The 20925-nt window shown below is 35.9% G+C and overlaps 3 protein-coding genes across 6 annotated transcripts; 2 read left to right on the top strand and 1 right to left on the bottom strand.

Moving 5' to 3' along the window:
• Nucleotides 1–3266: 3266 nt before the first annotated feature.
• snu13b (SNU13 homolog, small nuclear ribonucleoprotein b (U4/U6.U5)) lies at nucleotides 3267–4421 on the bottom strand. Its single transcript, XM_052610877.1, has 3 exons — nucleotides 4201–4421; nucleotides 3833–3953; nucleotides 3267–3689 (listed from the first exon to the last, which is right to left on the bottom strand). Exons 1-3 carry the CDS (start codon nucleotides 4201–4203, stop codon nucleotides 3427–3429), a joined length of 387 nt encoding a protein of 128 aa, XP_052466837.1. The 5' UTR covers nucleotides 4204–4421; the 3' UTR covers nucleotides 3267–3426.
• Nucleotides 4422–4761: 340 nt separating this feature from the next.
• LOC128024966 (cytochrome b-c1 complex subunit 2, mitochondrial) lies at nucleotides 4762–16414 on the top strand. Of its 2 annotated transcripts, none has more exons than XM_052610876.1 (14): nucleotides 4762–4906; nucleotides 7880–7966; nucleotides 9427–9576; nucleotides 9658–9722; nucleotides 9956–10012; nucleotides 10093–10217; nucleotides 11329–11426; nucleotides 11949–12006; nucleotides 12099–12194; nucleotides 13281–13480; nucleotides 13567–13647; nucleotides 14557–14633; nucleotides 15499–15652; nucleotides 16063–16414. In XM_052610876.1, the coding sequence occupies exons 1-14, from the start codon at nucleotides 4874–4876 to the stop codon at nucleotides 16144–16146; spliced, it is 1365 nt and encodes a 454-aa protein (XP_052466836.1). In that variant the 5' UTR covers nucleotides 4762–4873; the 3' UTR covers nucleotides 16147–16414. The 2 variants fall into 2 exon arrangements, with proteins under 2 accessions (XP_052466836.1, XP_052466835.1); XM_052610875.1 differs by lacking the exon at nucleotides 7880–7966 and adding an exon at nucleotides 8001–8102 and having other exon boundaries at nucleotides 4802–4906.
• An 825-nt stretch (nucleotides 16415–17239) lies between these two features.
• LOC128024965 (modulator of smoothened protein-like) lies at nucleotides 17240–20599 on the top strand. 3 transcript variants are annotated; one of them, XM_052610873.1, is made up of 4 exons: nucleotides 17240–17923; nucleotides 19803–19858; nucleotides 19967–20015; nucleotides 20116–20599. In XM_052610873.1, exons 1-4 carry the CDS (start codon nucleotides 17812–17814, stop codon nucleotides 20298–20300), a joined length of 402 nt encoding a protein of 133 aa, XP_052466833.1. In that variant the 5' UTR covers nucleotides 17240–17811; the 3' UTR covers nucleotides 20301–20599. The 3 variants fall into 3 exon arrangements, with proteins under 3 accessions (XP_052466833.1, XP_052466831.1, XP_052466832.1); XM_052610872.1 differs by having other exon boundaries at nucleotides 17241–17605; nucleotides 17701–17923; nucleotides 19803–20015; XM_052610871.1 differs by having other exon boundaries at nucleotides 19803–20015.
• The last annotated feature ends 326 nt before the right edge of the window (nucleotides 20600–20925 follow it).

Below are 20925 nucleotides of genomic sequence, written 5' to 3'. Positions count from 1 at the left end.
TATCGAAGCTGTGCTTTGTTCATTGCTATTCTATTGACAATTATGGATCATTCCGGCCTGCAAAATATCTCTGATATGATGCTCACGTAACTTTGTCTAAACATTTTTTTTTTGTCAAGACCATATTCTAAATATAACATGGCCTCTTGTACCTTATTGGTTTAATACCTCACAAAATATCTCTGTTGGAAATCTGTGGACCAGCTAACCTGCTGTGTGCATCTGGTTTGACCCACTCTCTAAAGAGTATGGGCTGACTTGCACCTGTGGCAGACACTATTACATCAACTCCTATCACCGCCTCTTTCACTGAAGAACAAACTGTTACAGGGCCTTGGAGATCATTAACAAACCGTTGAGCCATTTCTTTCCTTCTGCTCCACACATGGACCTAAAGTGCATACAACAACACTGGATTATACACTCACAAATGGGTTTTGAATGACTTTGACATACAGGTGCTTCTCTATAAATTAGAATGTCGTAAAAAAGTAAATTTATTTCAAATTGTGGAACTCGGATATTAAATAAATGCAGTGCTCACAGACTGAAGTAGTTTTAGCCTTTGGTTCTTTTAATTTTGATGGTTTTGGCTCACATTTAACAAAAACCCACCAATTCACTATCTCAACAAATTAGAATATGGTAACATGCCACTCTGCTAATCAACTCAAAACACCTGCAAAGTTTTCCTGAGTCTTCAAAATTGTCTTTCAGTTTGGTTCACTAGGCTACACAAACATGGGAAAGACTGCTGATCTGACAGTTGTCCAGAAGACAATCATCGATACCCTTCACAAGGAGGATAAGCCACAAACATTCATTGCCAAAGAAGCTGGCTGTACACAGAGTGCTGTATCCAAGCATGTTGACAGAAAGTTGAGTGGAAGCAAAAGTGTGGAAAAAGAAGACCAACCGAGAGAAATGCAGCCTTATGAGGATTGTCAAGCGAAATCGATTCAAAAAATTTGAGTTAACTTTACAGGGAATGGACTGAGCCTGGGGTCAAGGCATCAAGAGCCACCACAAACAGACGTGTCAAGGAATTTGGCTACAGTTGTTGTATTCCTCTTGTTAAGCCACTCCTGAACCACAGACAACGTCAGAGGCGTCTTACCTGGGCTAAGGAGGAGGAGAACTGGACTGTAGCCCAGTGGTCCAAAATCCTCTTTTCAGAGCAAGTTTTGTATTGCATTTGGAAACCAAGGTCCTAGAGTCTGGAGGAATGGTGGAGAAGCTCATAGCCCAAGTTGCTCGAAGTCCAGTGTTAAGTTTCCACAGTCCGTGGTGATTTGGGGTGCAAGGTCATCTGCTGGTGCTGGTCCATTGTGTTTTTTGAAAACCAAAGTCACTGCACACGATTACCAAGAAATTTTGGAGCACTTCATGCTTCCTTCTGCTGACCAGCTTTTTGAAGCTGCTGATTTCATTTTCCAGCAAGATTTAGCACCTGTCCACACTGGCAAAAGCACCAAAAGTTGGTTTAATGACCAGCCGAGCATGGTGTGCATGACTGGACAACAATCTCACCAGACCTGAACCCCATAGAGAATCTATGGGCTATTGTCAAGAGGAAAATGAGAAACAAGAGACCAAAAAATGCAGATGATCTGAAGGCCACTGTAAAAAGAAACCTGGGCTTCCATACCACCTCAGCAGTGCCACAAACTGATCACCTCCATGCCACGCCAAATTGAGGCAGTAATTACAACAAGAGGAGCCCCTACCAAGTATTGAGTATATGTACAGTAAATGAACATACTTTCTAGAAGGTCAACAATTCACTAAAAACAATTTTTTCTTATGAAGTATTCTAATTGGTTGAGATTGTGATTTGGTGTTTTTTTTTTTTTTTTTTATGTGAGCCTAAATCATCACAATGAAAACAACCAAAGACTTAAACTACTTTAGTCTGTGTGCATTGAATTTATTTAATAGATGAGGTTCACAATTTGAGTTGAATTACTGAAATTAACTTTTCCACGACATTCTAATTCATCGAGAAGCACCTGTATTTCCTATTTTCATCCTGGTTACCTCTTTGAGCTTTGCAAAGACACCGTAGTGGCTTCTAGCCTGCTGTCCTGAACCAAGAATGCACAACATCTTTTCAGAATAAGTGACGTTATAAATATTACACCATTACATACTATACTGGAAAACCAAAAAAACTGGAAAAATACATAATCTTTGTTTCTGTTAGGTCTATCTATGTCAGTGATATTTTGAGATATGGATTTATTCATACCCACTGTGTTGTTGTATAGGGATCACAGACCTCACAGGCTGGATTATTTCTGAGCTACCTTGTTTAGAAAACTTTCCTATGACAGACTCCAGACTGGGAATCAGATCATCTTACAAACGCTCGACCTCATGTTTGTTTCATGAAACAGCAGACTCGCTCATAGCTGCTTCACCCGTCTGCCTGTCTGGCCATCAGAGAGTTCTGTTAAATATTATATTATTTATAATTATTCAGTTATTATTAATATTTGTCAATAGGTGAAGGCATGACAACTACACATCATCATATTAAATGCACAAAAATATGCATAAAAATAAACAGAATATGTGATATTGCATGTTTTATTTTCATCTCATTTTTTAGAATAGCAGCTCACTGGCTGGCAATTATCTACAATCAAAGATATGTAATAAAATTTATAAAAGTAAATGTAGTTTAAAATTATTGGTTCTTATTTGTAAATCACTTAGATTTAAAGTACTTTATGAAAAAAAAGTATATTTATGTCACTATAAACATTTGCTAAATTATTGAACTGATTCTAATCTTATTGGCAGTATGATTAAATGCCTGTTTATTTACTTATTTTAAGATGGCTTCTGAAAATTGTCTAGAATAAATCAATGAAAAAGGTTAAAATTGTTTAATCCAACCAAAAACAGTTTGTGCATGTAACATGCAAACGTGGCCTCATTTTTGAATGCATACAGCGGTTACATGGGAAAATATGCACTACATAATAGAACCAAACACAAAATATCCTTGCAGTTTTGATTTTATACACCAAATTTTTAATTGACAATATTCCCAACTAATTCTTATGATCTGCTTTGGTTTGTGTACATCTGACAGTATTTATTGTAGCTTTATATGGAGGTTAAAAGATATTCAACATTTTTCACTTTGCATTAAGCAATAACCAAAAAATGGTAGACTATTTAAATTCCATTTTGAAAATGTATTAATGATAGATGTGCAGTACATACATCCATCAAGCACTAACAACCCACACAAATGATCACTTGATTTAAACCGAACTTTATTTCGGCTGTCAATTGCTGAGGAACACACTCAACTTTATTTGATTTTAACATTCAAAAAGAAAATGAAAAATCCTTAAGGATTGTACAAAGAAATCATTTATAAAACTTGAAAACAAATGTGTAAGTAGAATGAGCTCAAACTAGGAGTCTTTCAATAGACATCTGCACAGACTGAATCTGAGGTTTCAGCTGTGATCCTTCCTTAATGGTGACTGATGTGGCAATCACAGGTCTTGACACTCCACACGCACGTCCAAGAGCTTGTTTAGACCGCACAAACACATATGGCACGTTCTTATCCTCACACAGCAGCGGCAGGTGCAGGATGATCTCCAGAGGTTCAGCATCAGCCGCCATCACAATGAACTCAGAAATCCCACGGTTAAGAGTTTTGGTGGCTGTGGAACACAATGAAGTCACTCATTTCACTGATTCAAGTTTTTCTTTGTTTCCCATTCTAAATAACCACACATCTTGAAAGAGCAAGTTTTAAAGGTGTGATATACGGCTGGGTGTTTAATAAAATGCTGAGGTACTTTACCTTCATTGGCTCCTTTTCTCAGCTGTTTGTAGTTTGCCGCCTGCTGCACCAGGTCCAGGATGGTTTTGGAGAGAGTGGCGTCTGCCAGGGGGTAGGCTTTCGGATTGACTTCAGCTTCAGTCTGTGATAAGAGCAGAGCAGAGCGTTATCAGTAAGACACGCATGCATTTAACCAAACGTTACTGACTATCTGCTCAACGTGATCTTCAACTGAAATGCTTTTAAACACATCCAAAATGTATTCAAATACGGTTCAATGTATAAACACTTTTATCATTCCGGCAGGCAAAATTCAAATAGCTTTACGCTAAATGTCTGAAGTAACACACTAAGCTAGTAGGTAACTTTAGCCCACACGTGATACTTACCATTGTGTTTGTTGTGTTTTAATCAGTGACTAACGTAACTTATAAACAGACAGGTCCTCTCGGCAAGAGCTTCACGGAGGACAGTACTATTTAACTAAACAGAAACACGTCTAGAGATTAGCAAATAAACAACAGAAATAACTCTAATGACCAGCGAAGCTGTAGGATCTTCAGCACTCCGGTGACTGGCAACACGTGTTTATGAACCCACACTGCGCATGCTTACATTAACCCACTTCCGGTGGTCTTTTTTTGTGTTATGTCTCCAAAGGATCTTAACTATAGGTCTCATTTTCATTATATAATGTTGATTAAAATAAATTAAATATTAATCTACGTTATAACTTACTCGAGATGATAACATTTTACAGTTCATGGGTTCACGAGATCAGCAACATTGCAAACGAAACATCTGGGTTTTTTCGAAACCAGTGCTGAATTCTAGTTTTGGGGGGGGGGGGGGGGGGGGCATATTGATATCATTGTTTCAATAATATCAATATGCCACTGGCATGTAAACGCTGCGCGAGCTCCCAGTCGCCACGCGGCAGGCAGCGCGCACTCGCGCTTTAATTCCTTTTCGACGAAGAGAAGCAGAGCGCGAAGGATTCTGGGTAGGACATCCTTCGGTCAGCCATATTGCGGTGTTGTGTGTGTGTGAAGGAGAGAGAAGATGAGGGGCATCCGCGGAATAAACCAGTTATCGGTGAGAAGTTGATTAACGGGTTAAAGATGATTAGTCGAGGTCGTGCCGTGTGGGTTTGTGTTGTTTTGCGCGGGTTCTCAAGATCGCACAGATGCTGACCTTGTTTTCAGACAGCCAAACTAGAAAACAGAGAAAGTTGACAGTTCAGTGTAACGTTATCTCATCACGTTACTTTGGTCGTTAAATCCATGTTTTAAATGCAGCGGTTTTCAATTTGCGGCCCCCATCCTAAAATTTACAAGGGATCTAGGTTCGTGTTTAAAGGCAGTGAACTATTACTGGCCATAAATATGATCAAATATTATTTGGAAAATATTTAGTTTCTATTAAGAACGTTTTTTGATACTTGTTATAGTACTGTTATTTAGATATATATATATTTTTTTTACTCATTTATTTTCATATTTTAATGGAATATGTATTTATTTAAGATATGTTTATGCTGTTTTATTATTTTATTCGAAATATTTCCATGATCCCCCTAGAACTCTGTTGGACCCCTGTTTGAAAACCCTTGTCTGTTTTTCCTCAGCTTGTGGTTATGCAGATTGACTTTGTTTTCATTCTTTGTCCATTCTTAAAGTAGCCTATATATAGTTTTTGAGAATTTGACATCATTTGCTAGTTAACCATCATGGTAGTGGTGGTTGACCCATATTGTTTTTTTGACAGCTGAGGCCGATTACCTTGGAAAGCAGTGGGGCTGATAGCCGATATAAAGCTGATATATTTTTTTAAATAATAATAATTATTAATATTTAAGAAACTTGAAATCATTTGACAATGGATTAAAAATGTGTTAAATAAACATACTTATGCTTTAGATAACAGTTTGTTTATTTTTTTTTTATTTTTACAAATAAATAAAATGTAATAAAAAATATAATTAAAAGGAAGTAAGCACTTTATCCAATGTCTGCATTGGGAATCATATTTTTCAAATAAATCCTGGGTAACACTCATTTTACATACAGCACACAGTGAAAATGACATAAATATGACAGTGGGTAAATGCATAAAGCGGAGCATAATTTGAAATCACGAGTTTAATGTTTAATGCATTCAATTCTCATGAACCGACCGTCACACAGAGAACATGTGATCATGCTGGATAAAAATGCACACTTCACAATATCTCACAGCTGGATTAGACTAATGCCCCGTTTCCACTGAAGAACTTTACCCAGGAACTAGGGACTTTGGCCTGGTGCTCGGTGTGTTTCCATCGCAGGAACCAGGAACTAAATAAAGTTCCAGGTAAAAAAATGCCCCTCAGAAAGTCCCTGCTGGCGAGGTAGTACTTTTTCAAAGTTCCGGAACTTTGTGCGCTAAACATCCGGGACTTGTGCGCTAAACATCCTGATTGGTTGAGTTCACGCAGCATTGGTTGAGTTCAACCACCATTTATTCGGATCATTTTCAAAATATAACTGTTATTGTATCATGAAATGTAATTTTAAAAGTATTTCAGACGAGAATGTAGTTGTTTAAAACTCAAATCTGTGTTTTTTTTAAAAAGACAAAGCCTATTTAAAAATGTGTTTCGCCGATCTCAGAGATGGTGAGCTCCACGCGATCAGCGGGAGCTTAGTGCTCATGTATCCGCCAAGAAGCAGCCTCACCTCGGCTAGACCTTCTGATATGTGCCGCTGGCTTTGATGTCTCTTTAGTGGTTAAACATAATATAAAAATCATTTTGGGTAAATCTAAGAGATTGTCTTTGGTCTGTATTAAATTTATCTATATGTTAAAATGAAAATAAAAAAGGCAAATTTATATAATATTTAGTTTCATTGTAATGTCTGTATAAACATATCCCTGAATTAAGTACATTTCTGCAGCTGTTATTATGTTTAAATGAAAACGAAAGGAGGCGGTGGTATTTGATATACTATTTTGTTTTATTGTAAATGTACAGTAAGGAAAATTGCAGTACTGAAGTTATCAAGTATGCTGCTGTTTGTAGATTTACCGGATTTGCGTCGTTGCGGACATCACACTCCCCAGTCTAATGTGCAAAGTCTGATCCACCGAGGATGCACAATCAGCGTACTATAGTATTGAGAAACGTGCGCAGACCTACGTCACCAGTCTATTTGCCTAATCTTCCCGGGTTTTTTTTTCACCGCGGTGGAAATGCAGAAAGCAACAGGTCTGGGGGGAAAAAAGTTCCTGGTATAAATGTTCCAGGTAATTTCGGTGGAAACGCGGCATAAGTTTGCAAGGTTTGTAAAATTAAATGTTCATTAGTCATTCAAAGATTTGTTTAAATTATATAAATGCATATTTGCCTAATGCTGACAGCAAACGAGAAAGTATAATAATGTTTGCCTTTCTATTACTAATAATATAAAAGCAATCATTATACTTTCTGTATACATTAATTCCTTTGTTTAACCGTTCTATCAGATTATTAGACAGACTTCTATCCATATTAGAGACAACTGTTAATAACATCAGTAAATGAGAGGGAGAATGTGAGCACTGTGTGCTCAAATGCTTCTGTTTTTAGTCCCATCTCAAACACATCGGCCAAGCAGAAAGAATTATCGGCATATGCCAATATTAGAAAATGCCAGATATCGGCCGATATATCGGCCTTGGCGTTATATATCGGTCGACCACTACATCATGGTGATTGGACAGGACTTTAAGGTTGGCAGTTTTAGAACAGGAAGAAAGACAGAATGAGAATTTAGTGTATTCAGCACCATAAACACAATATGGGATCGAGAGAATCTGAATATTTATCCTTATAATCATGGTACATTTTTATTACATGTTTTTGGTGTCATAATGGTTTCAGCCTAAATGAGCATTAAAAGAAGGCTCTGTAGCACTCTTATTAACACTTGTTTGTCAAACACAGGATTACAGTTTAGTAGGTGTCCCATGCCTCGCTCTTCTTAATTTATTCTGCTCTTTTCGAACACACTTTTTCTTCAGAGGCTTGATGCTTTTTGTGATTTTCAGAGGAGGCTTTATGCAGCCCAGGCTGCCCGTAAGGTGGATGTTGCGGCAGCCGTGGAGCCAGTAAAGTTTCTGCCACAGGAAGTGCAGGTCAGTAGATGATGATTTGTCTCTCTGTCCACAGAGACGCTTCTATGCAGCCACTCAAAGGGACCAGCCCTTGACTGTGCCTCTGCCGGGCATCAAGGTCTCGGCAGGAGCCCCTCACATGTACCAGGATGTTTATGTACGTGTGGGTGCTGGGGTGGGGGGTTTCTGCTCTCAAGACTGTTCATGAATTCAAATTTCAGTTCAAAATTCTAATTTAATTTGTCACATCCCAGAGGATGGTGAGTTATAATCACCACAAAATGTCCATTAAAATGTGAGAGAACTTTACAAAAATAAATATTGACATCAAAATATTTTTCCTTTCATGATGAGGAGGATGAAGTTACATTTTTAACTAATTATTCATTTAATAAGTATTATGAATCATACTTGAATTACTTTTCTTGAAGCTAATATTATTTGTTCATTATAAATATATTTCTAGGAATAGCCCAGCTGTTGTCTGTATTATCAAATGTTTATAGGTTTAAACCTGAAAAAATTAAATGCATTTTTAAAATAAAAAATGTATGAATGCTTATTTAGGTATTTGCTTGATATTTAGACAAATTAATATTCATTTTGTGTTCATAGAGAGACTTTGAATTAAAAGGCTGCATCCAGCGTATTGATATTACACTATTGTGTGCCTATTTTACATAACCGGTTGCATTTTTATTAACTCACAAATGCAACCAAAATATAACAAGTCTTAAATTGACTTTTTTGGATTGATTAAATTTACTTTGAAAATTGTTAATCCTGTATCCCAATTGGGTCATCCACAACAAAATGATACTCCAGCTGTTAAAAGAATATATTTCTACAGAACAATAAAACCGATAATAAGTTGAGGAAAAACAAAAGTTAAATTAAAAGTAGTGCTCTCAAATGATTAATCGTGATTAATTGCATCCAAAATAAAAGTTTTTGTTTACATAATGTGTGTGCGCATACTGTGTATATTTATGCATATGTAAGTAAACACACATGCATGTATATATTTTGAAAATATTTACATGCATATATTTATTTTCATATAATTTCTAAATACATTTGATATATAAGCCTAAAATTTTTCTCTCATATATATTTATGCATCTGTACGGTATATATACATAATAAATATACACAGTATACATATTATGTAAACAAAACTTTTATCATTAGTTAAAACTAATAAATATTCGATGACAACTCATATTTTTAGAATGGTCAAACAAGTCTGCTTGTATATCTTTACACACACATACGTATATATATATATTCTTATATATATATACTTCAAAAATGTTTTTTTTCATGCATTGCTTCAATACAAAATATCATTAGTCACTTGATCAATACATCATTTGTTACGCCCATGCAGCTATAGCTTTAACTTGAAAACAATTAAATTAGTAACCAGTTGATACAAATTGGAAGGGGGAATTACACCTTTTTTTTTTTGTATCTTTCAGGTTACAAAATTGCCTAGTGGGTTAGTGATTGCTTCCTTGGAAAACTATTCTCCTGCTTCTCGGATTGGTGTGCTCGTCAGGGCCGGAAGCCGATATGAGTCCATGGACAACCTCGGTGTCACACACGTGCTCCGTCTGGCTGCCAGTCTGGTATACATCCATGTTTGACTGCTGTACTGCTAGTGAGCAGTGATTGTGTTAGAATTCACTTTTCCATATTGCTGATTCCAGACAACCAAGGGAGCATCAGCCTTCAAGATCTGCCGTGGTGTTGAGGCTGTAGGCGGAAGCTTAAGGTCAGTTTATCGTTGTCACAGCTTCTTCTAAACATCCATAATATCGATGTGGTATGTGACAAAATACAGTGGTTCTCAACTGATTTGCTTCAGTACCCAAGTTTACCTTTTTTCTGATCAAAACCACAACAGATCTCTTACCCGCTTTTCCTTATTATGGAGCTTATTATTATTAAAAAATCATGTCTGTAATGTTATGTGAGGAGTTATTTATAATATATTTTTACATGCAGTGTGTCAAGCTCCAGGGAAACCATGGCTTACACTGTAGACTGCCTGAGAGATCATATGTGAGTAGAACACAGTTAGTTTGTCCATGTGATCTTTCTTCTACTGGAAACAAATATGTTGTTGGTCTGTCTTCTCGCAGTGACACTGTCATGGAGTATCTGATCAATGTGACCACTGCACCAGAGTTTCGGTCATGGGAAGTGTCAGACCTGACTGCCAGTGTGAAACTGGATAAGGAACTTGCCAAGCAGAGTCCGCAAATTGGTATGCCCTTTGATTGTATAACCCTTTGATGGTCATTTTAGGCTGAAAGATTTCGAGTTTTTAAATTGTGACATTTTTCGCCTCATTAGAATGGTACAAAACTTGACTTTTGTGTCACTTACAAAACATACAAAAAAATAGCAGATATTATTAGAAAAATACAAAAACAGAGCTATTTTTGGTCAGCCTCAACTAAATAATATTTTAAAATGTCTAAATATATATCTAAATGCAAAACCTAAAAGTAAAAAATATTTCAATATGACCTTAAAGAAACACTCCACTTAAAAAAAAGAAAAATTCATTTTCTAAATCCCAAAGAGTTAAACAGTTGAGTTTTACAGTTTTCAAATCCATTCAGCCGATCTCTGGGTCTTGTGATAGCACTTTTAGCTTAGCTTAGCACATAGATAATTGAACCTGATTAGACCATAAGCATCTCACTTAAAAATGACCAAAGAGTTTCTATATTATCATCGTGTACTAAGACCAACGAAAAATTTAAAGTTCCGAATTTCTAGGCTGATATGGCTAGGAACTATACTCTCATTCGGGCATAATAATCAAGGAACTTTGCTGCCATCAGCATCGATGTAACTACAGAAGAGTCAAGTTTTAAATAGGAAAAATATCAAAACTCTTAGGTCATTTTTGAGTGAGAAGCTAACGTTCTAATCAGATTCAGTGATCTGTGCTAAGCTAAGCTAAAAGTGCTACCATCAGATCGGCTGAATGGATTTGAAGACTGTAGAACTCAACTCTTTAACTTTTTGGGAGTTCGAAAATGTTCCTTTAAACACTGTATTAATTGACAACACTAAGTATTTTCTAATATTTATATTATTTTATATAGAAATAAATGGTGTATAATTTATAGGTGAATATTGTCTAGTAACATGAAAATCCCCTCAAAACACAAAATATTTATTTTTCAGAATAATGATGTCACACTTATTGTCTTCACAAGTGTGGCCCCAGAGGGTTCTTTTGATGGAGAACTGTTTGTTAATACAGAAATTTTGTCATGGATTTATAATGGACTAAATTTGCTAAACACTCATAATGTCTCTGCTTCTTGTTTTCACTCTTCATCTATTTGTTTGTGCCTCAGGTGTCATTGAGAATTTGCATGCTGCAGCTTATAAGAATGCCCTGTCCAATTCCTTGTACTGTCCAGACTACATGCTCGGCCAAATCACCGCGGATCAGGTAAGGCGACGCTGAGATGGGGAAAACAAATTGATAGGGCTCATCAGTGTTTTTTGTATTGTTCTAAAAACTCATTTGAATCTTTCATGTAGCATTTGGGTCTTGTCCAAGTTATGCATCATTTAACATAGTGCCAATTTATATTACTGCTGGAAATTTCATGCATAATTTGTTTGGATTTCCATTTATAAATTGATATTTTAAGAAATTTAAAAGGCAGTTCATCTGATTTTATAATTTTATTTGTAACTTCATGGACATAAATCAAACAAAAATTAATCATAACGTTTGAGAAAGTGTAATTTATGTATCCTCTGGACACTTATCAACGTGTTACATTGTTGTTAAAGAGCTGTAGAATTGTTATGCGCCAAGTTACTACATTGCTACATTGACAACAGCAAACAACATGTTATATAACAGTCCTGCACCTCCGCAAATTGATCTACCACAGCGAAAATGGCATTGCAAATAATTGTGTCATACATTGAAAATAAAAGTTACCTTTGTCCTTTTTCACAGATGCACAGCTTTGTTCAGAACAACTTCACAAGCGCAAGAATGGCCCTCGTTGGTCTCGGTATGTTGAAATTGTTGCCTTATAAAAGGAGATTTAATATGGCCCAAAAAAGGCTATTAAATCATTAATTTGTACTGTATGTTATTTTGTAGGTGTGGATCATGCTGTGCTTAAGCAGGTTGGGGAGCAATTCCTGAACATCCGCAGCGGAACAGGCACTCTTGGTTCCAAAGCCGTGTACCGTGGAGGTAGAGTGGATCAATAATTATTAGTAATAGTACAGTATTAAGAATACAACGCAATACATTTACCTTACATCGTCAATAAAAGTCTCACTTTCAGTGATGTTTTGTCTCACTGCCTGCCGCCTACACTGACTGCTAACTTCTGAAGCAGTATAGTGTTCCTGTAGCTCAACTGGTAGAGCACTGCGCTAGCAAGCAAGCAAGCAAGCGCAAGGTTGGGGGTTCGATTCCCCGGGAGCACGATATGTAAAAATTGATAGCCTGAATGCACTGTAAGTCGCTTTTAAGCGTCTGCTAAATGCATGAATTTATTTAATTTTTATTTAACACCTAGCAGTCACTCATGGATCCATTACATTTACTCATTTGGCTGATGCTTTTATCTAAAGCAGCTTGAAGCCCATTTAAGGTGTGTTTTATAAGTTTGTACATTCCCTGGGAATCAAACCTAAAATCATGACATTTCTGCTGTAGTGTCCAAGTTATAGGAACACATTGAAAAAGTAGACTTTGCTAATGCTCTAATGCTTCGCTTATTCCGATAGAAAAAAAAGGTGCATTACTCTGTGATAAACATAATTAACTTTTGCGGTTTGTTATCCATTTCCTTTTGATTTCAAGTCATATGTGTGCAAGTGTACTCTTAAAAGTTAACCAAATTAAGTTTTGGCAATACATGCTTTTCCATTTGATAGACTTTTTCTTCTGGGAAACAAACCAATAATACTGATGAATTGTCATGTACACAACAACAAATAATATTCTATATATAAAATGCTCCTCTAGAGTGAAACTATCTCTCCTGCTAATATAACATTGTTTCATGGGGTTTGAAATGAGTTGTCTAGGTAGGCAGCTGGTTATGTTTTGGAATAAGACTTATCCATCACTAGATATTATTGTCTTTGGATGATTGTTGGATAATCTGTCTTAAGACCAAGATATGCAATGGATAAAGCAATAGATGAACCATTTAAAATAAACATTTATATACTAAGGGCCTTTATATTGTGAGAAGTAGCATGCTCCTAGATAAGTGCTCTGCCTTTGAAATGCTGTGTGATGTTAGGCTCTGGCTGTGTTCTCCAGGTGAGCTGAGGCATCAGTCGGGAGGAGGACTGGTTCATGCCGTCATAGCGAGCGAAAGTGCAAGTGCAACATCAGCTGAGGCCACAGCATTCAGCATACTGCAGCATGTGCTTGGAGCAGGACCTCGAGTCAAGAGAGGCTCCAACACTACAAGCAAACTGAGTCAGGCCATCTCGAAGGTCACTGCTCAACCCTTCGATGTGAGTATCACCTTTTGTGACCTTTAGCTTAAAAAAGATTTTATATGAAGGATTCTTTGTTAACTGTCTGTCTTGCTTTGTTGCAGGCGTCTGCCTTCAGTGCCAACTACACTGACTCTGGTCTGTTTGGAGTTTACACCATCTGCCAGGCTAGCGCTGCCAAAGATGTATGTGTGATTTTTATTACGCTCTGGTGTTAACATGATTTTATTCTGTGCATGGTGCTAGCATGGTTCCCAGGAAACACCTCTTTTGGTCAAAAATTAAGTCATAATCAAAAATAAGCCATAATTAAAGGTATAGTTCACCCAAAAATGAAAATTCTGTCGTTTAATCACTCACCCTCATCTTGTTCTAAACCCATAAGAGAGCCGTACATCTGTGGAACACAAATTAAGATATTTTTGATGGATTTTGGGAGCTCTCTGACCCTCCCATAGACAGTTATGTAATTACTATGATCAAGGTCCAGAAATGGTAAAATAATCCATGTGATATCAGGGGTTCCACTGTAATTTTACGAAGCTACGAGAATACTTTTTGTGCGCAAAGAAAACAAAAATAACTTTATTCAACAATTTGTCTCTTCTGCATCACCCTGGAGCAATTTCAAAGAGTATTCACTGAATGCAAACAGCGTATGCTATTCTGTGTCAGCTGCGTTGTTTACGCTAAGATTTGAACCAAAACAACATAACGAAAACAACGTTTTGGGTGAACTATCCCTTTAAGCAATAGTTCAGTAAACAATAAATCAATTTTATATTAAATTTGGACACTGTAATACCATTTACTGTTTTGCCCAATCAGAAATAGTCCTAAATTACCGTAAGTAAAAACAGAATTAACTGTTGAGTGTCTATTAGCATTTATGAATGCATCAGTGTTTTGGAATGAATGTTTCAGCTAGGTAATTACTTGATTTCATTAGAAATGAATGTGAAACGTCAGTAAAATAGCCACTGATTTTGATAAGCTAAAATATTTTGTTGTTAAAACTAGTCCAGTAATGAATAAAACTTGTGATGTGACCCATGAGAGTTATGTTATCTTAAAGTGTTCATTTTTGTGTTCAGGTAATCAGAGCAGCAGTCGGTCAAGTCAATGACATTGCACAAGGAAACCTTGCAGCAGCTGACCTCAGCAGGGCTAAGTGAGTTCATTTGCTTGAGACCTAGATTTTTAAATATGTTTTAATTAGGGCCGGGACTCGATTAAAAAAATTAATCTAATTAATTAGAAGCTTTGTAATTAATTAATCGAAATTAACACATTTAAATCGCAGATAAATATTTGACCTGAGAACAGTGAGAAGTAATTTTTTTTCACATGGATTTATAGTATACCATTGAATAATGACTGAATACATAAGCTTAAGCAACAAAATATTGTTTATTTTTGTTCAACCAAGTCTAGCAGACCAGTGCAATTTTTGCCATGAAGTGTAGCAATAGCATATTTAGAAACAATTTAGAAATAGTACATTTCAGAAATTCAGGAAGCTTACAGGTGCTGGAACCTTCTGTGTTTTTGAAGTAAAACACAATACTGTCAATTACATTCAGAACATTGGAAACACTATTAGAAAACATCGCTCTGTTGCTTCAGAGGCCATAACATACTAGGTCCAACTCTCAATAACCTTGGCCAAAACAATAAAGAGTTCAACATAAACTGTTGCACCAACAAAATAATACATAGTTCAACATAAAGTGTAAAGTCCACGCTAGCTGCTATATGTTTTGCATTGAGGTGATACTTGAGACTTGATGTGCTGCGGTGATATGCGAACGCTAGTTGGTGCTTCAGTATAATCGGTCCGCCGAAACTCATCAAGTGAGAAACGTTCCGCGGTGCAAAAATAAGTTATAAAAAATGCGGGAATTTTTTTTTCTGTAAATAATTCATCTTAGTTAACGCGTTATTTTTTGTGAAATTAATTAATCTCAATTAACGCGTTAAAGTCCCAGCCCTAGTTTTAATGTAATTATTAATGAATTATCTTTTTGTCTGAGCAGGAATCAGTTGACGGCTGAGTACCTGATGTCCATTGAGAATTCTGAGGGCTTAATGGAAGCTATTGGTTCACAAGTGCTTTCAGAGGGTACCTACCATTCCCCTGAGGCTGTGTCCCAGAAAATCAATGCTGTATCTTCAGCTGATGTTGTCAACGTAAGCAACCATTGTTTCTTAGGGTTGCGGTAACTAGGGGTGCACGATAAATATCGGCCAATAATTAATGCGCATCTTGTCAGTAAAGCCGTTCTCTGATCAGCGGTAAATTCCATCACGTGTGTGATTTCACATAGAGCAGCTGTCACTACACAGAGCCGGATTTTGGAATTTATTTATTGTGCACCTCTAGTGGTAAACAAGTGTAAGTGCTCTGGGATGACAATACAAGAATATTGTACATATCAATCCTGGGTAAAGACAACCCATGTCTGAAGAATATTCAGAGAAACGGTGTACTGTGTGCATAATTCCTATATCAACATTAGTGTTATTTATAGCTTACTGTACAATAAGGCTATTATCTTTTGGAGTGCAGCTTTGTTTAACAGAATTTTTTTGTTTTTCAGGTTGCAAAAAAATTCATGTCTGGCAAAAAGACTATGGCCTCCAGTGGACACTTGGTCAACACACCTTTCGTTGATGAAATCTGATGGGCACACATCATCACTCACACATTTTATCTTTCTAGAGTGTCGACCTCTTCATTTCATTATAATGAAATAATGACATTTTCATGATATCTATATTGTTCCTGTCCCAATCAATAGAATAAACATAATAATAAAGTTGTCATCAAAAGTTTGTCTTGATATTTGTAAGATTATATAAAGTGAATTAATCTCAAGAGAAGAACTCAACACTTGTCCATTTGAAATGTATAGATGTAAATGAATAAAGTATCTTACCAACACCAACAAACATTTATGAAACAAGTTGTGATTTGTGATCCTCTTACAACATAAACTTTGAGTTCTTTATATCATCAATGGATAAAACTGCACGGAGATTAAATTGAGGTATTACCTTTTTGAAATCTGAATATAAAATAATGGTAAGTGAGTAGTTGTGTTTTGCTGCTTTGTTTTTAGAAAAAATGGTCAAATATTACACTGGCAAGAAGTTGCTTTTTGAAAGTACAATATTATATACTTATAAAATACTGTATAAGATTGTAAAATTATAGAAAAAATACTTGTACAATAATCATGAATGGTGGGGGAGAAACTGAAAAAAAAAAAAAAAACAAGTGATTCAATGGTCAAAAGGTGAAGTAACACTCAGGAAGTGAGTTTAAGTTTCTGTAATAATGTTCACTCAATATACAATGAACAACACTTAAGTTTTAACTGGTTTAAATTAAACAAAAGTCAGGTAAAAACATACAAACGCCCTTGTCCTATATATATATATATATATATATATATATATATATATATATATACACACACACACACACACACATAACATTCTTTAATAGCCTTATCGCGTTCACTACAATGTTTTATAATTGATAAAAATTAAAAATAGATATCTCCTAATTTCATTGGTTACTTCTACCTAGTTGCAAAAACATATTTCCAGACTAGTATAAGCCTAGTCATTATTTTCTCTTTATTACATTTTGTGTCTTTCCAAATTAAGCATTGAAAACTTATTTGAAAAAAAAAAAAAAGCAACAGACCAGACCTATTTTATTCATTGACGTTTCCAGTGAGAGCGACAGGCACACTTGCTGTCAAAATCAGGTTGGTGACGTCATGTGTTGCGTCATGTTTTCCTGCCCCCTGTTATTCCTTACAAAGGGAAAATATCTCGCGAGCAAGGTTGTGTTGTGAAAGGTTCGCAGACGCTGTTTTACGGTAAATTAGTTTAAAATGAAACGCGGAAGAACATAAGACAAGTAGGACAGCTGTAATTATCGTTTCAGCACGATATTTGCCAGCATACACGATACTGAGACTCGTGCGATTTGGAATCGCTTTCCCTTTTCAGTGATATCCATAAATCAAGAGGGAAGATCCAGCACGGATGTAACACATCGGAGCACCCGGGATTTTCCACACAGCCGTGCTCAAGTATGGGCTCACCTTCAAGGGAGCTGTTAGTGGAGTACGTGAGGGGCTGTGTTTCATAATGGGATGATGTTCAATACTCAATGTCATACTGTTGGTGTTTTGAACTGACATTCAGATGTTGTCTTCTAGAACTGCATGAAGAGCATCTCCATGAGGTGCAGAGGGAGTCAAAGTTGCACCCATCTCATACAATCCCAAACATCTAACAGACCTAAACTCATGTAGCTCACAGACTGAAGTATGAAAATGGATAAACTCACCATTATTTCAGGATGTCTCTTTCTCGCAGCAGATATCTTCGCAATTGCAAGTATTGTAAATCCAGACTGGATCAATACAGGCGGGCAAGAGGGTAAGAAACTTCAAGTTCAGTCTCAACTACTGAGCATAATATACAAAAGTCCATTATAAAACAATTCATCTGGTTCTAATGTATTTATTTATGCATTAAACAAGCATTTTCGTTTTTTGTTTAGTTGGACACATTGTATTCAAACAAGATTCTCTACACAACCATTTATGGGTAGAACATATAAATATATAAAAGCATCTGGCATTAGCTGATAAAAGCCAGTGATTCAATGTTTTGCATTAGTGAGATGTGCAGAAGAACGCTTTAAAGGGAAATGTGTTGCTGATTATTCAGGGTGTTTGTTGCTGTATTAATGAAGTCTGTTGGGAATTGCCTTCCCCAGAGATATGATCTAGGATTTAATCAGATGGAAAATTGTCCTGTTATGTAAACGTGGTAATAATATTAATAGAAGGTTGTTGATGCAAATGATCTTACAATGGAGATATATATATATATATATATATGAGACAATTTATACACTTTTTACCCAATATTTACTCAAAATTATATATTAAAAACGTGCACTATACATTGATTTGATGAGGCTGATTAAACTAATGTAATATAACTGAATAAAATAAGTATAAGTGAAGATTGATGTAAACTGAGAAGTAGCTGAATCCATTCTGACACATGAGATAAAATCATAACTATCCTTTCTGGCCTCACTCTAAAGATGTGTAGAGGGAAATAACGGGATATCCTGTGGAGTGACTTTAAAAGGAGTTTCCCACGGTGAAACTGGATTTGGCAATTTTCCAACTAGTCACTCACATTTTTTTGAAGAGTTGGTGTCCAGCAAACCTCCATTAAGGAAAGATACTGACATAACATTTACGTTAATCTTTTATGTAGCGCAATAAAAGTCTACTGTATCATATCTGATACACAAATTTTGAAGTCTTCGAAATCAACATGGTCAAAACTTTTCTAAAAACATGTTGAACACAATCTACTACATCGCTTCAATTGTCTGATTGATGGTTTATAGCAAGTAAAAGACCTTGTTTATTTTTCCATCTTTCAGTCATCTGAGAGACTGACTTTTATTTTCACAATAAAAACTACAGTTTTGATCAGAAAATTAAGCATTTAAATATCCTCTTACTAAGACATATTATTGGAAGATTAAAGTGACAACTGATACTACTATGCATTATAAAGATCTCATTTAGATCACATTTAGATTACATTTTAATTGTTCTATTATTTCATGTCTCAGGCTTTGCAGCTCTTTATTTTTGAAAGTTTTAGTTATTCACATTCTTGTTCATGTTCCAGGAAGGAATTCACATCAGACATACTTGTATTTTTATTTTTTTGCACCGTAGTAAAAAAAAAAAAAAAAAGGTTTGCAACTGCAAGAACTAATATCATCATTATGCCCTTTTGTATATTACTTAAAGGAATAGTTCACCCAAAAATTTTATTTTTTTTCATATTCCTGTATGCATTTTTTTCCTTTGCTGCACACACACACAAACACAAAAGACAATGTTGGTAACCAAGCAGTTTTCAGTTCCTATTGACTTGCATTGTATTTTTGGGCTGTACAATGGAACTGATACTTAGTTACCAGCATTCTTCAAATGTCTTCTTTTGTGTTCCACAGAGAAAAACAAAACAAAAGAAACCAACAGGAATGCCATACTGGTTTGGAATGACATGATGTTGACTAAATGATGGTAGAATTAGAGAACTATCCCAGTAAAGGAACATGACATTCCAAAATGAAAATGTATCCGTCATTATTTACTTACCCTATGTCATTTCTGTATGCTGTTTTATCTTCTAGTCCTAGTTGTGTTATGTGTTGCGAAATGAAGACTTGCTTTACACTTCATAGACACAACATTTTCATGTGTTTTGCACATAGGAGCTCTGACTGTGGGTCTAGTCAAGCAATGCCAGACCATCCATGGTCGAAACAGGGTATGTATCTCCCCAAGCCTTCCTCCAGAATGGATCACTACCCTGTTCTTCATCATCTTAGGCATCATCTCACTCTCTATCACATGTTGCCTGCTTGCGATCTCACAGTGGTGGGGAGAGGCTACAAAATATGCCCGCTGGATTGCCTTCATGGGAAGTATGTTACCTGAGGGAAATTTGATATGCACAAATAATCCAAATCTCTTAAGTGTTTTAAACAACCTTGTGTCAATTGTTTTTTGTTGTTGTTGTTGTAGTGGTCCTCTTCTGCATGGCCGCCCTCATATTTCCAATCGGATTTTACATCAGTCAAGTCGGAGGACAACCTTACAAATTACCCAATAATACGGTTGTTGGGTCCTCATATGTACTGTTTGTTTTGTCAATATTTTTTACAATAGTTGGACTTCTTTTTGCAGGTAAAGTCTGTCTGCCTGGCTGACAAATCCTGTTTTTTTATGCTACATATTTGATTTTTGTCAGCACCAGTGTTGGTTCAACTCATGGAAAAGTAATAGGGCCACTTTCACACTGACACAACAGGGCCTTGTTGCAGTCAGTGGATGTTTTATCAGAAAGATACTGTGGTTATTAAAAAATGTCAGTCAGTCATTAAGGCTAAAAAAATCTTTGTCTCAACCTGAAAGGTTTTATTTTTGAATAATGACTGGCGGACTGTACAATATCCTGATTATGACAAGGCTACTCACCAAATAAATAAATAAATATATGGACATATAACATTGAGTTGAAATTATTTATAACATCTTATCTGTATTTTACCTTAAAGAAATGGTTCACTCAAAAAGGATAATTTGCTGAAAATGTTCTACTCACCCCCCGGGCGTCCAAGATGGAGATGAGTTTTTGTTGTTGGAACAGACTGAAGGAATTTTACATGCATCACTTGAATCCAAACAGTTGATAAAAACATCACAGAATCCACATGGTTCCAGTCCATCAATTAATCCAGCTAAAAAATGGATAGATAGATAGATGTCCATAATAATACTTTCTTCAGGTTTAGTACACATGAATAAATAAGAAAATCAATCTGAAAGGTGTAC

This window comes from Carassius gibelio, chromosome A12 (genome assembly GCF_023724105.1).
Source record: "Carassius gibelio isolate Cgi1373 ecotype wild population from Czech Republic chromosome A12, carGib1.2-hapl.c, whole genome shotgun sequence".
NCBI classification, from domain to species: Eukaryota; Metazoa; Chordata; class Actinopteri; order Cypriniformes; family Cyprinidae; genus Carassius; species Carassius gibelio.
Note: the sequence above shows the minus strand (reverse complement) of the source record. Positions and strands in the feature narration are given on the sequence as shown.

Bases quoted from the DNA above. Each gene is read 5' to 3' on its own strand.
- LOC128024966 (XM_052610875.1), top strand. From the start codon at position 4,874: ATGAGGGGCATCCGCGGAATAAACCAGTTATCG. The intron at 9,723-9,955 runs GTCAGTTTATCG...TTTTACATGCAG, and splicing joins GCTGTAGGCGGAAGCTTAAG to TGTGTCAAGCTCCAGGGAAA. The intron at 10,218-11,328 runs GTATGCCCTTTG...TTTGTGCCTCAG, and splicing joins CAAGCAGAGTCCGCAAATTG to GTGTCATTGAGAATTTGCAT.
- snu13b (XM_052610877.1), bottom strand. The intron at 3,690-3,832 runs GTAAAGTACCTC...TGTGTTCCACAG, and splicing joins GAGAAAAGGAGCCAATGAAG to CCACCAAAACTCTTAACCGT.
- LOC128024965 (XM_052610871.1), top strand. From the start codon at position 17,812: ATGAAAATGGATAAACTCACCATTATTTCAGGATGTCTCTTTCTCGCA. The intron at 17,924-19,802 runs GTAAGAAACTTC...TTTTGCACATAG, and splicing joins CAATACAGGCGGGCAAGAGG to GAGCTCTGACTGTGGGTCTA. The intron at 20,016-20,115 runs GTATGTTACCTG...TTGTTGTTGTAG, and splicing joins CTGGATTGCCTTCATGGGAA to TGGTCCTCTTCTGCATGGCC.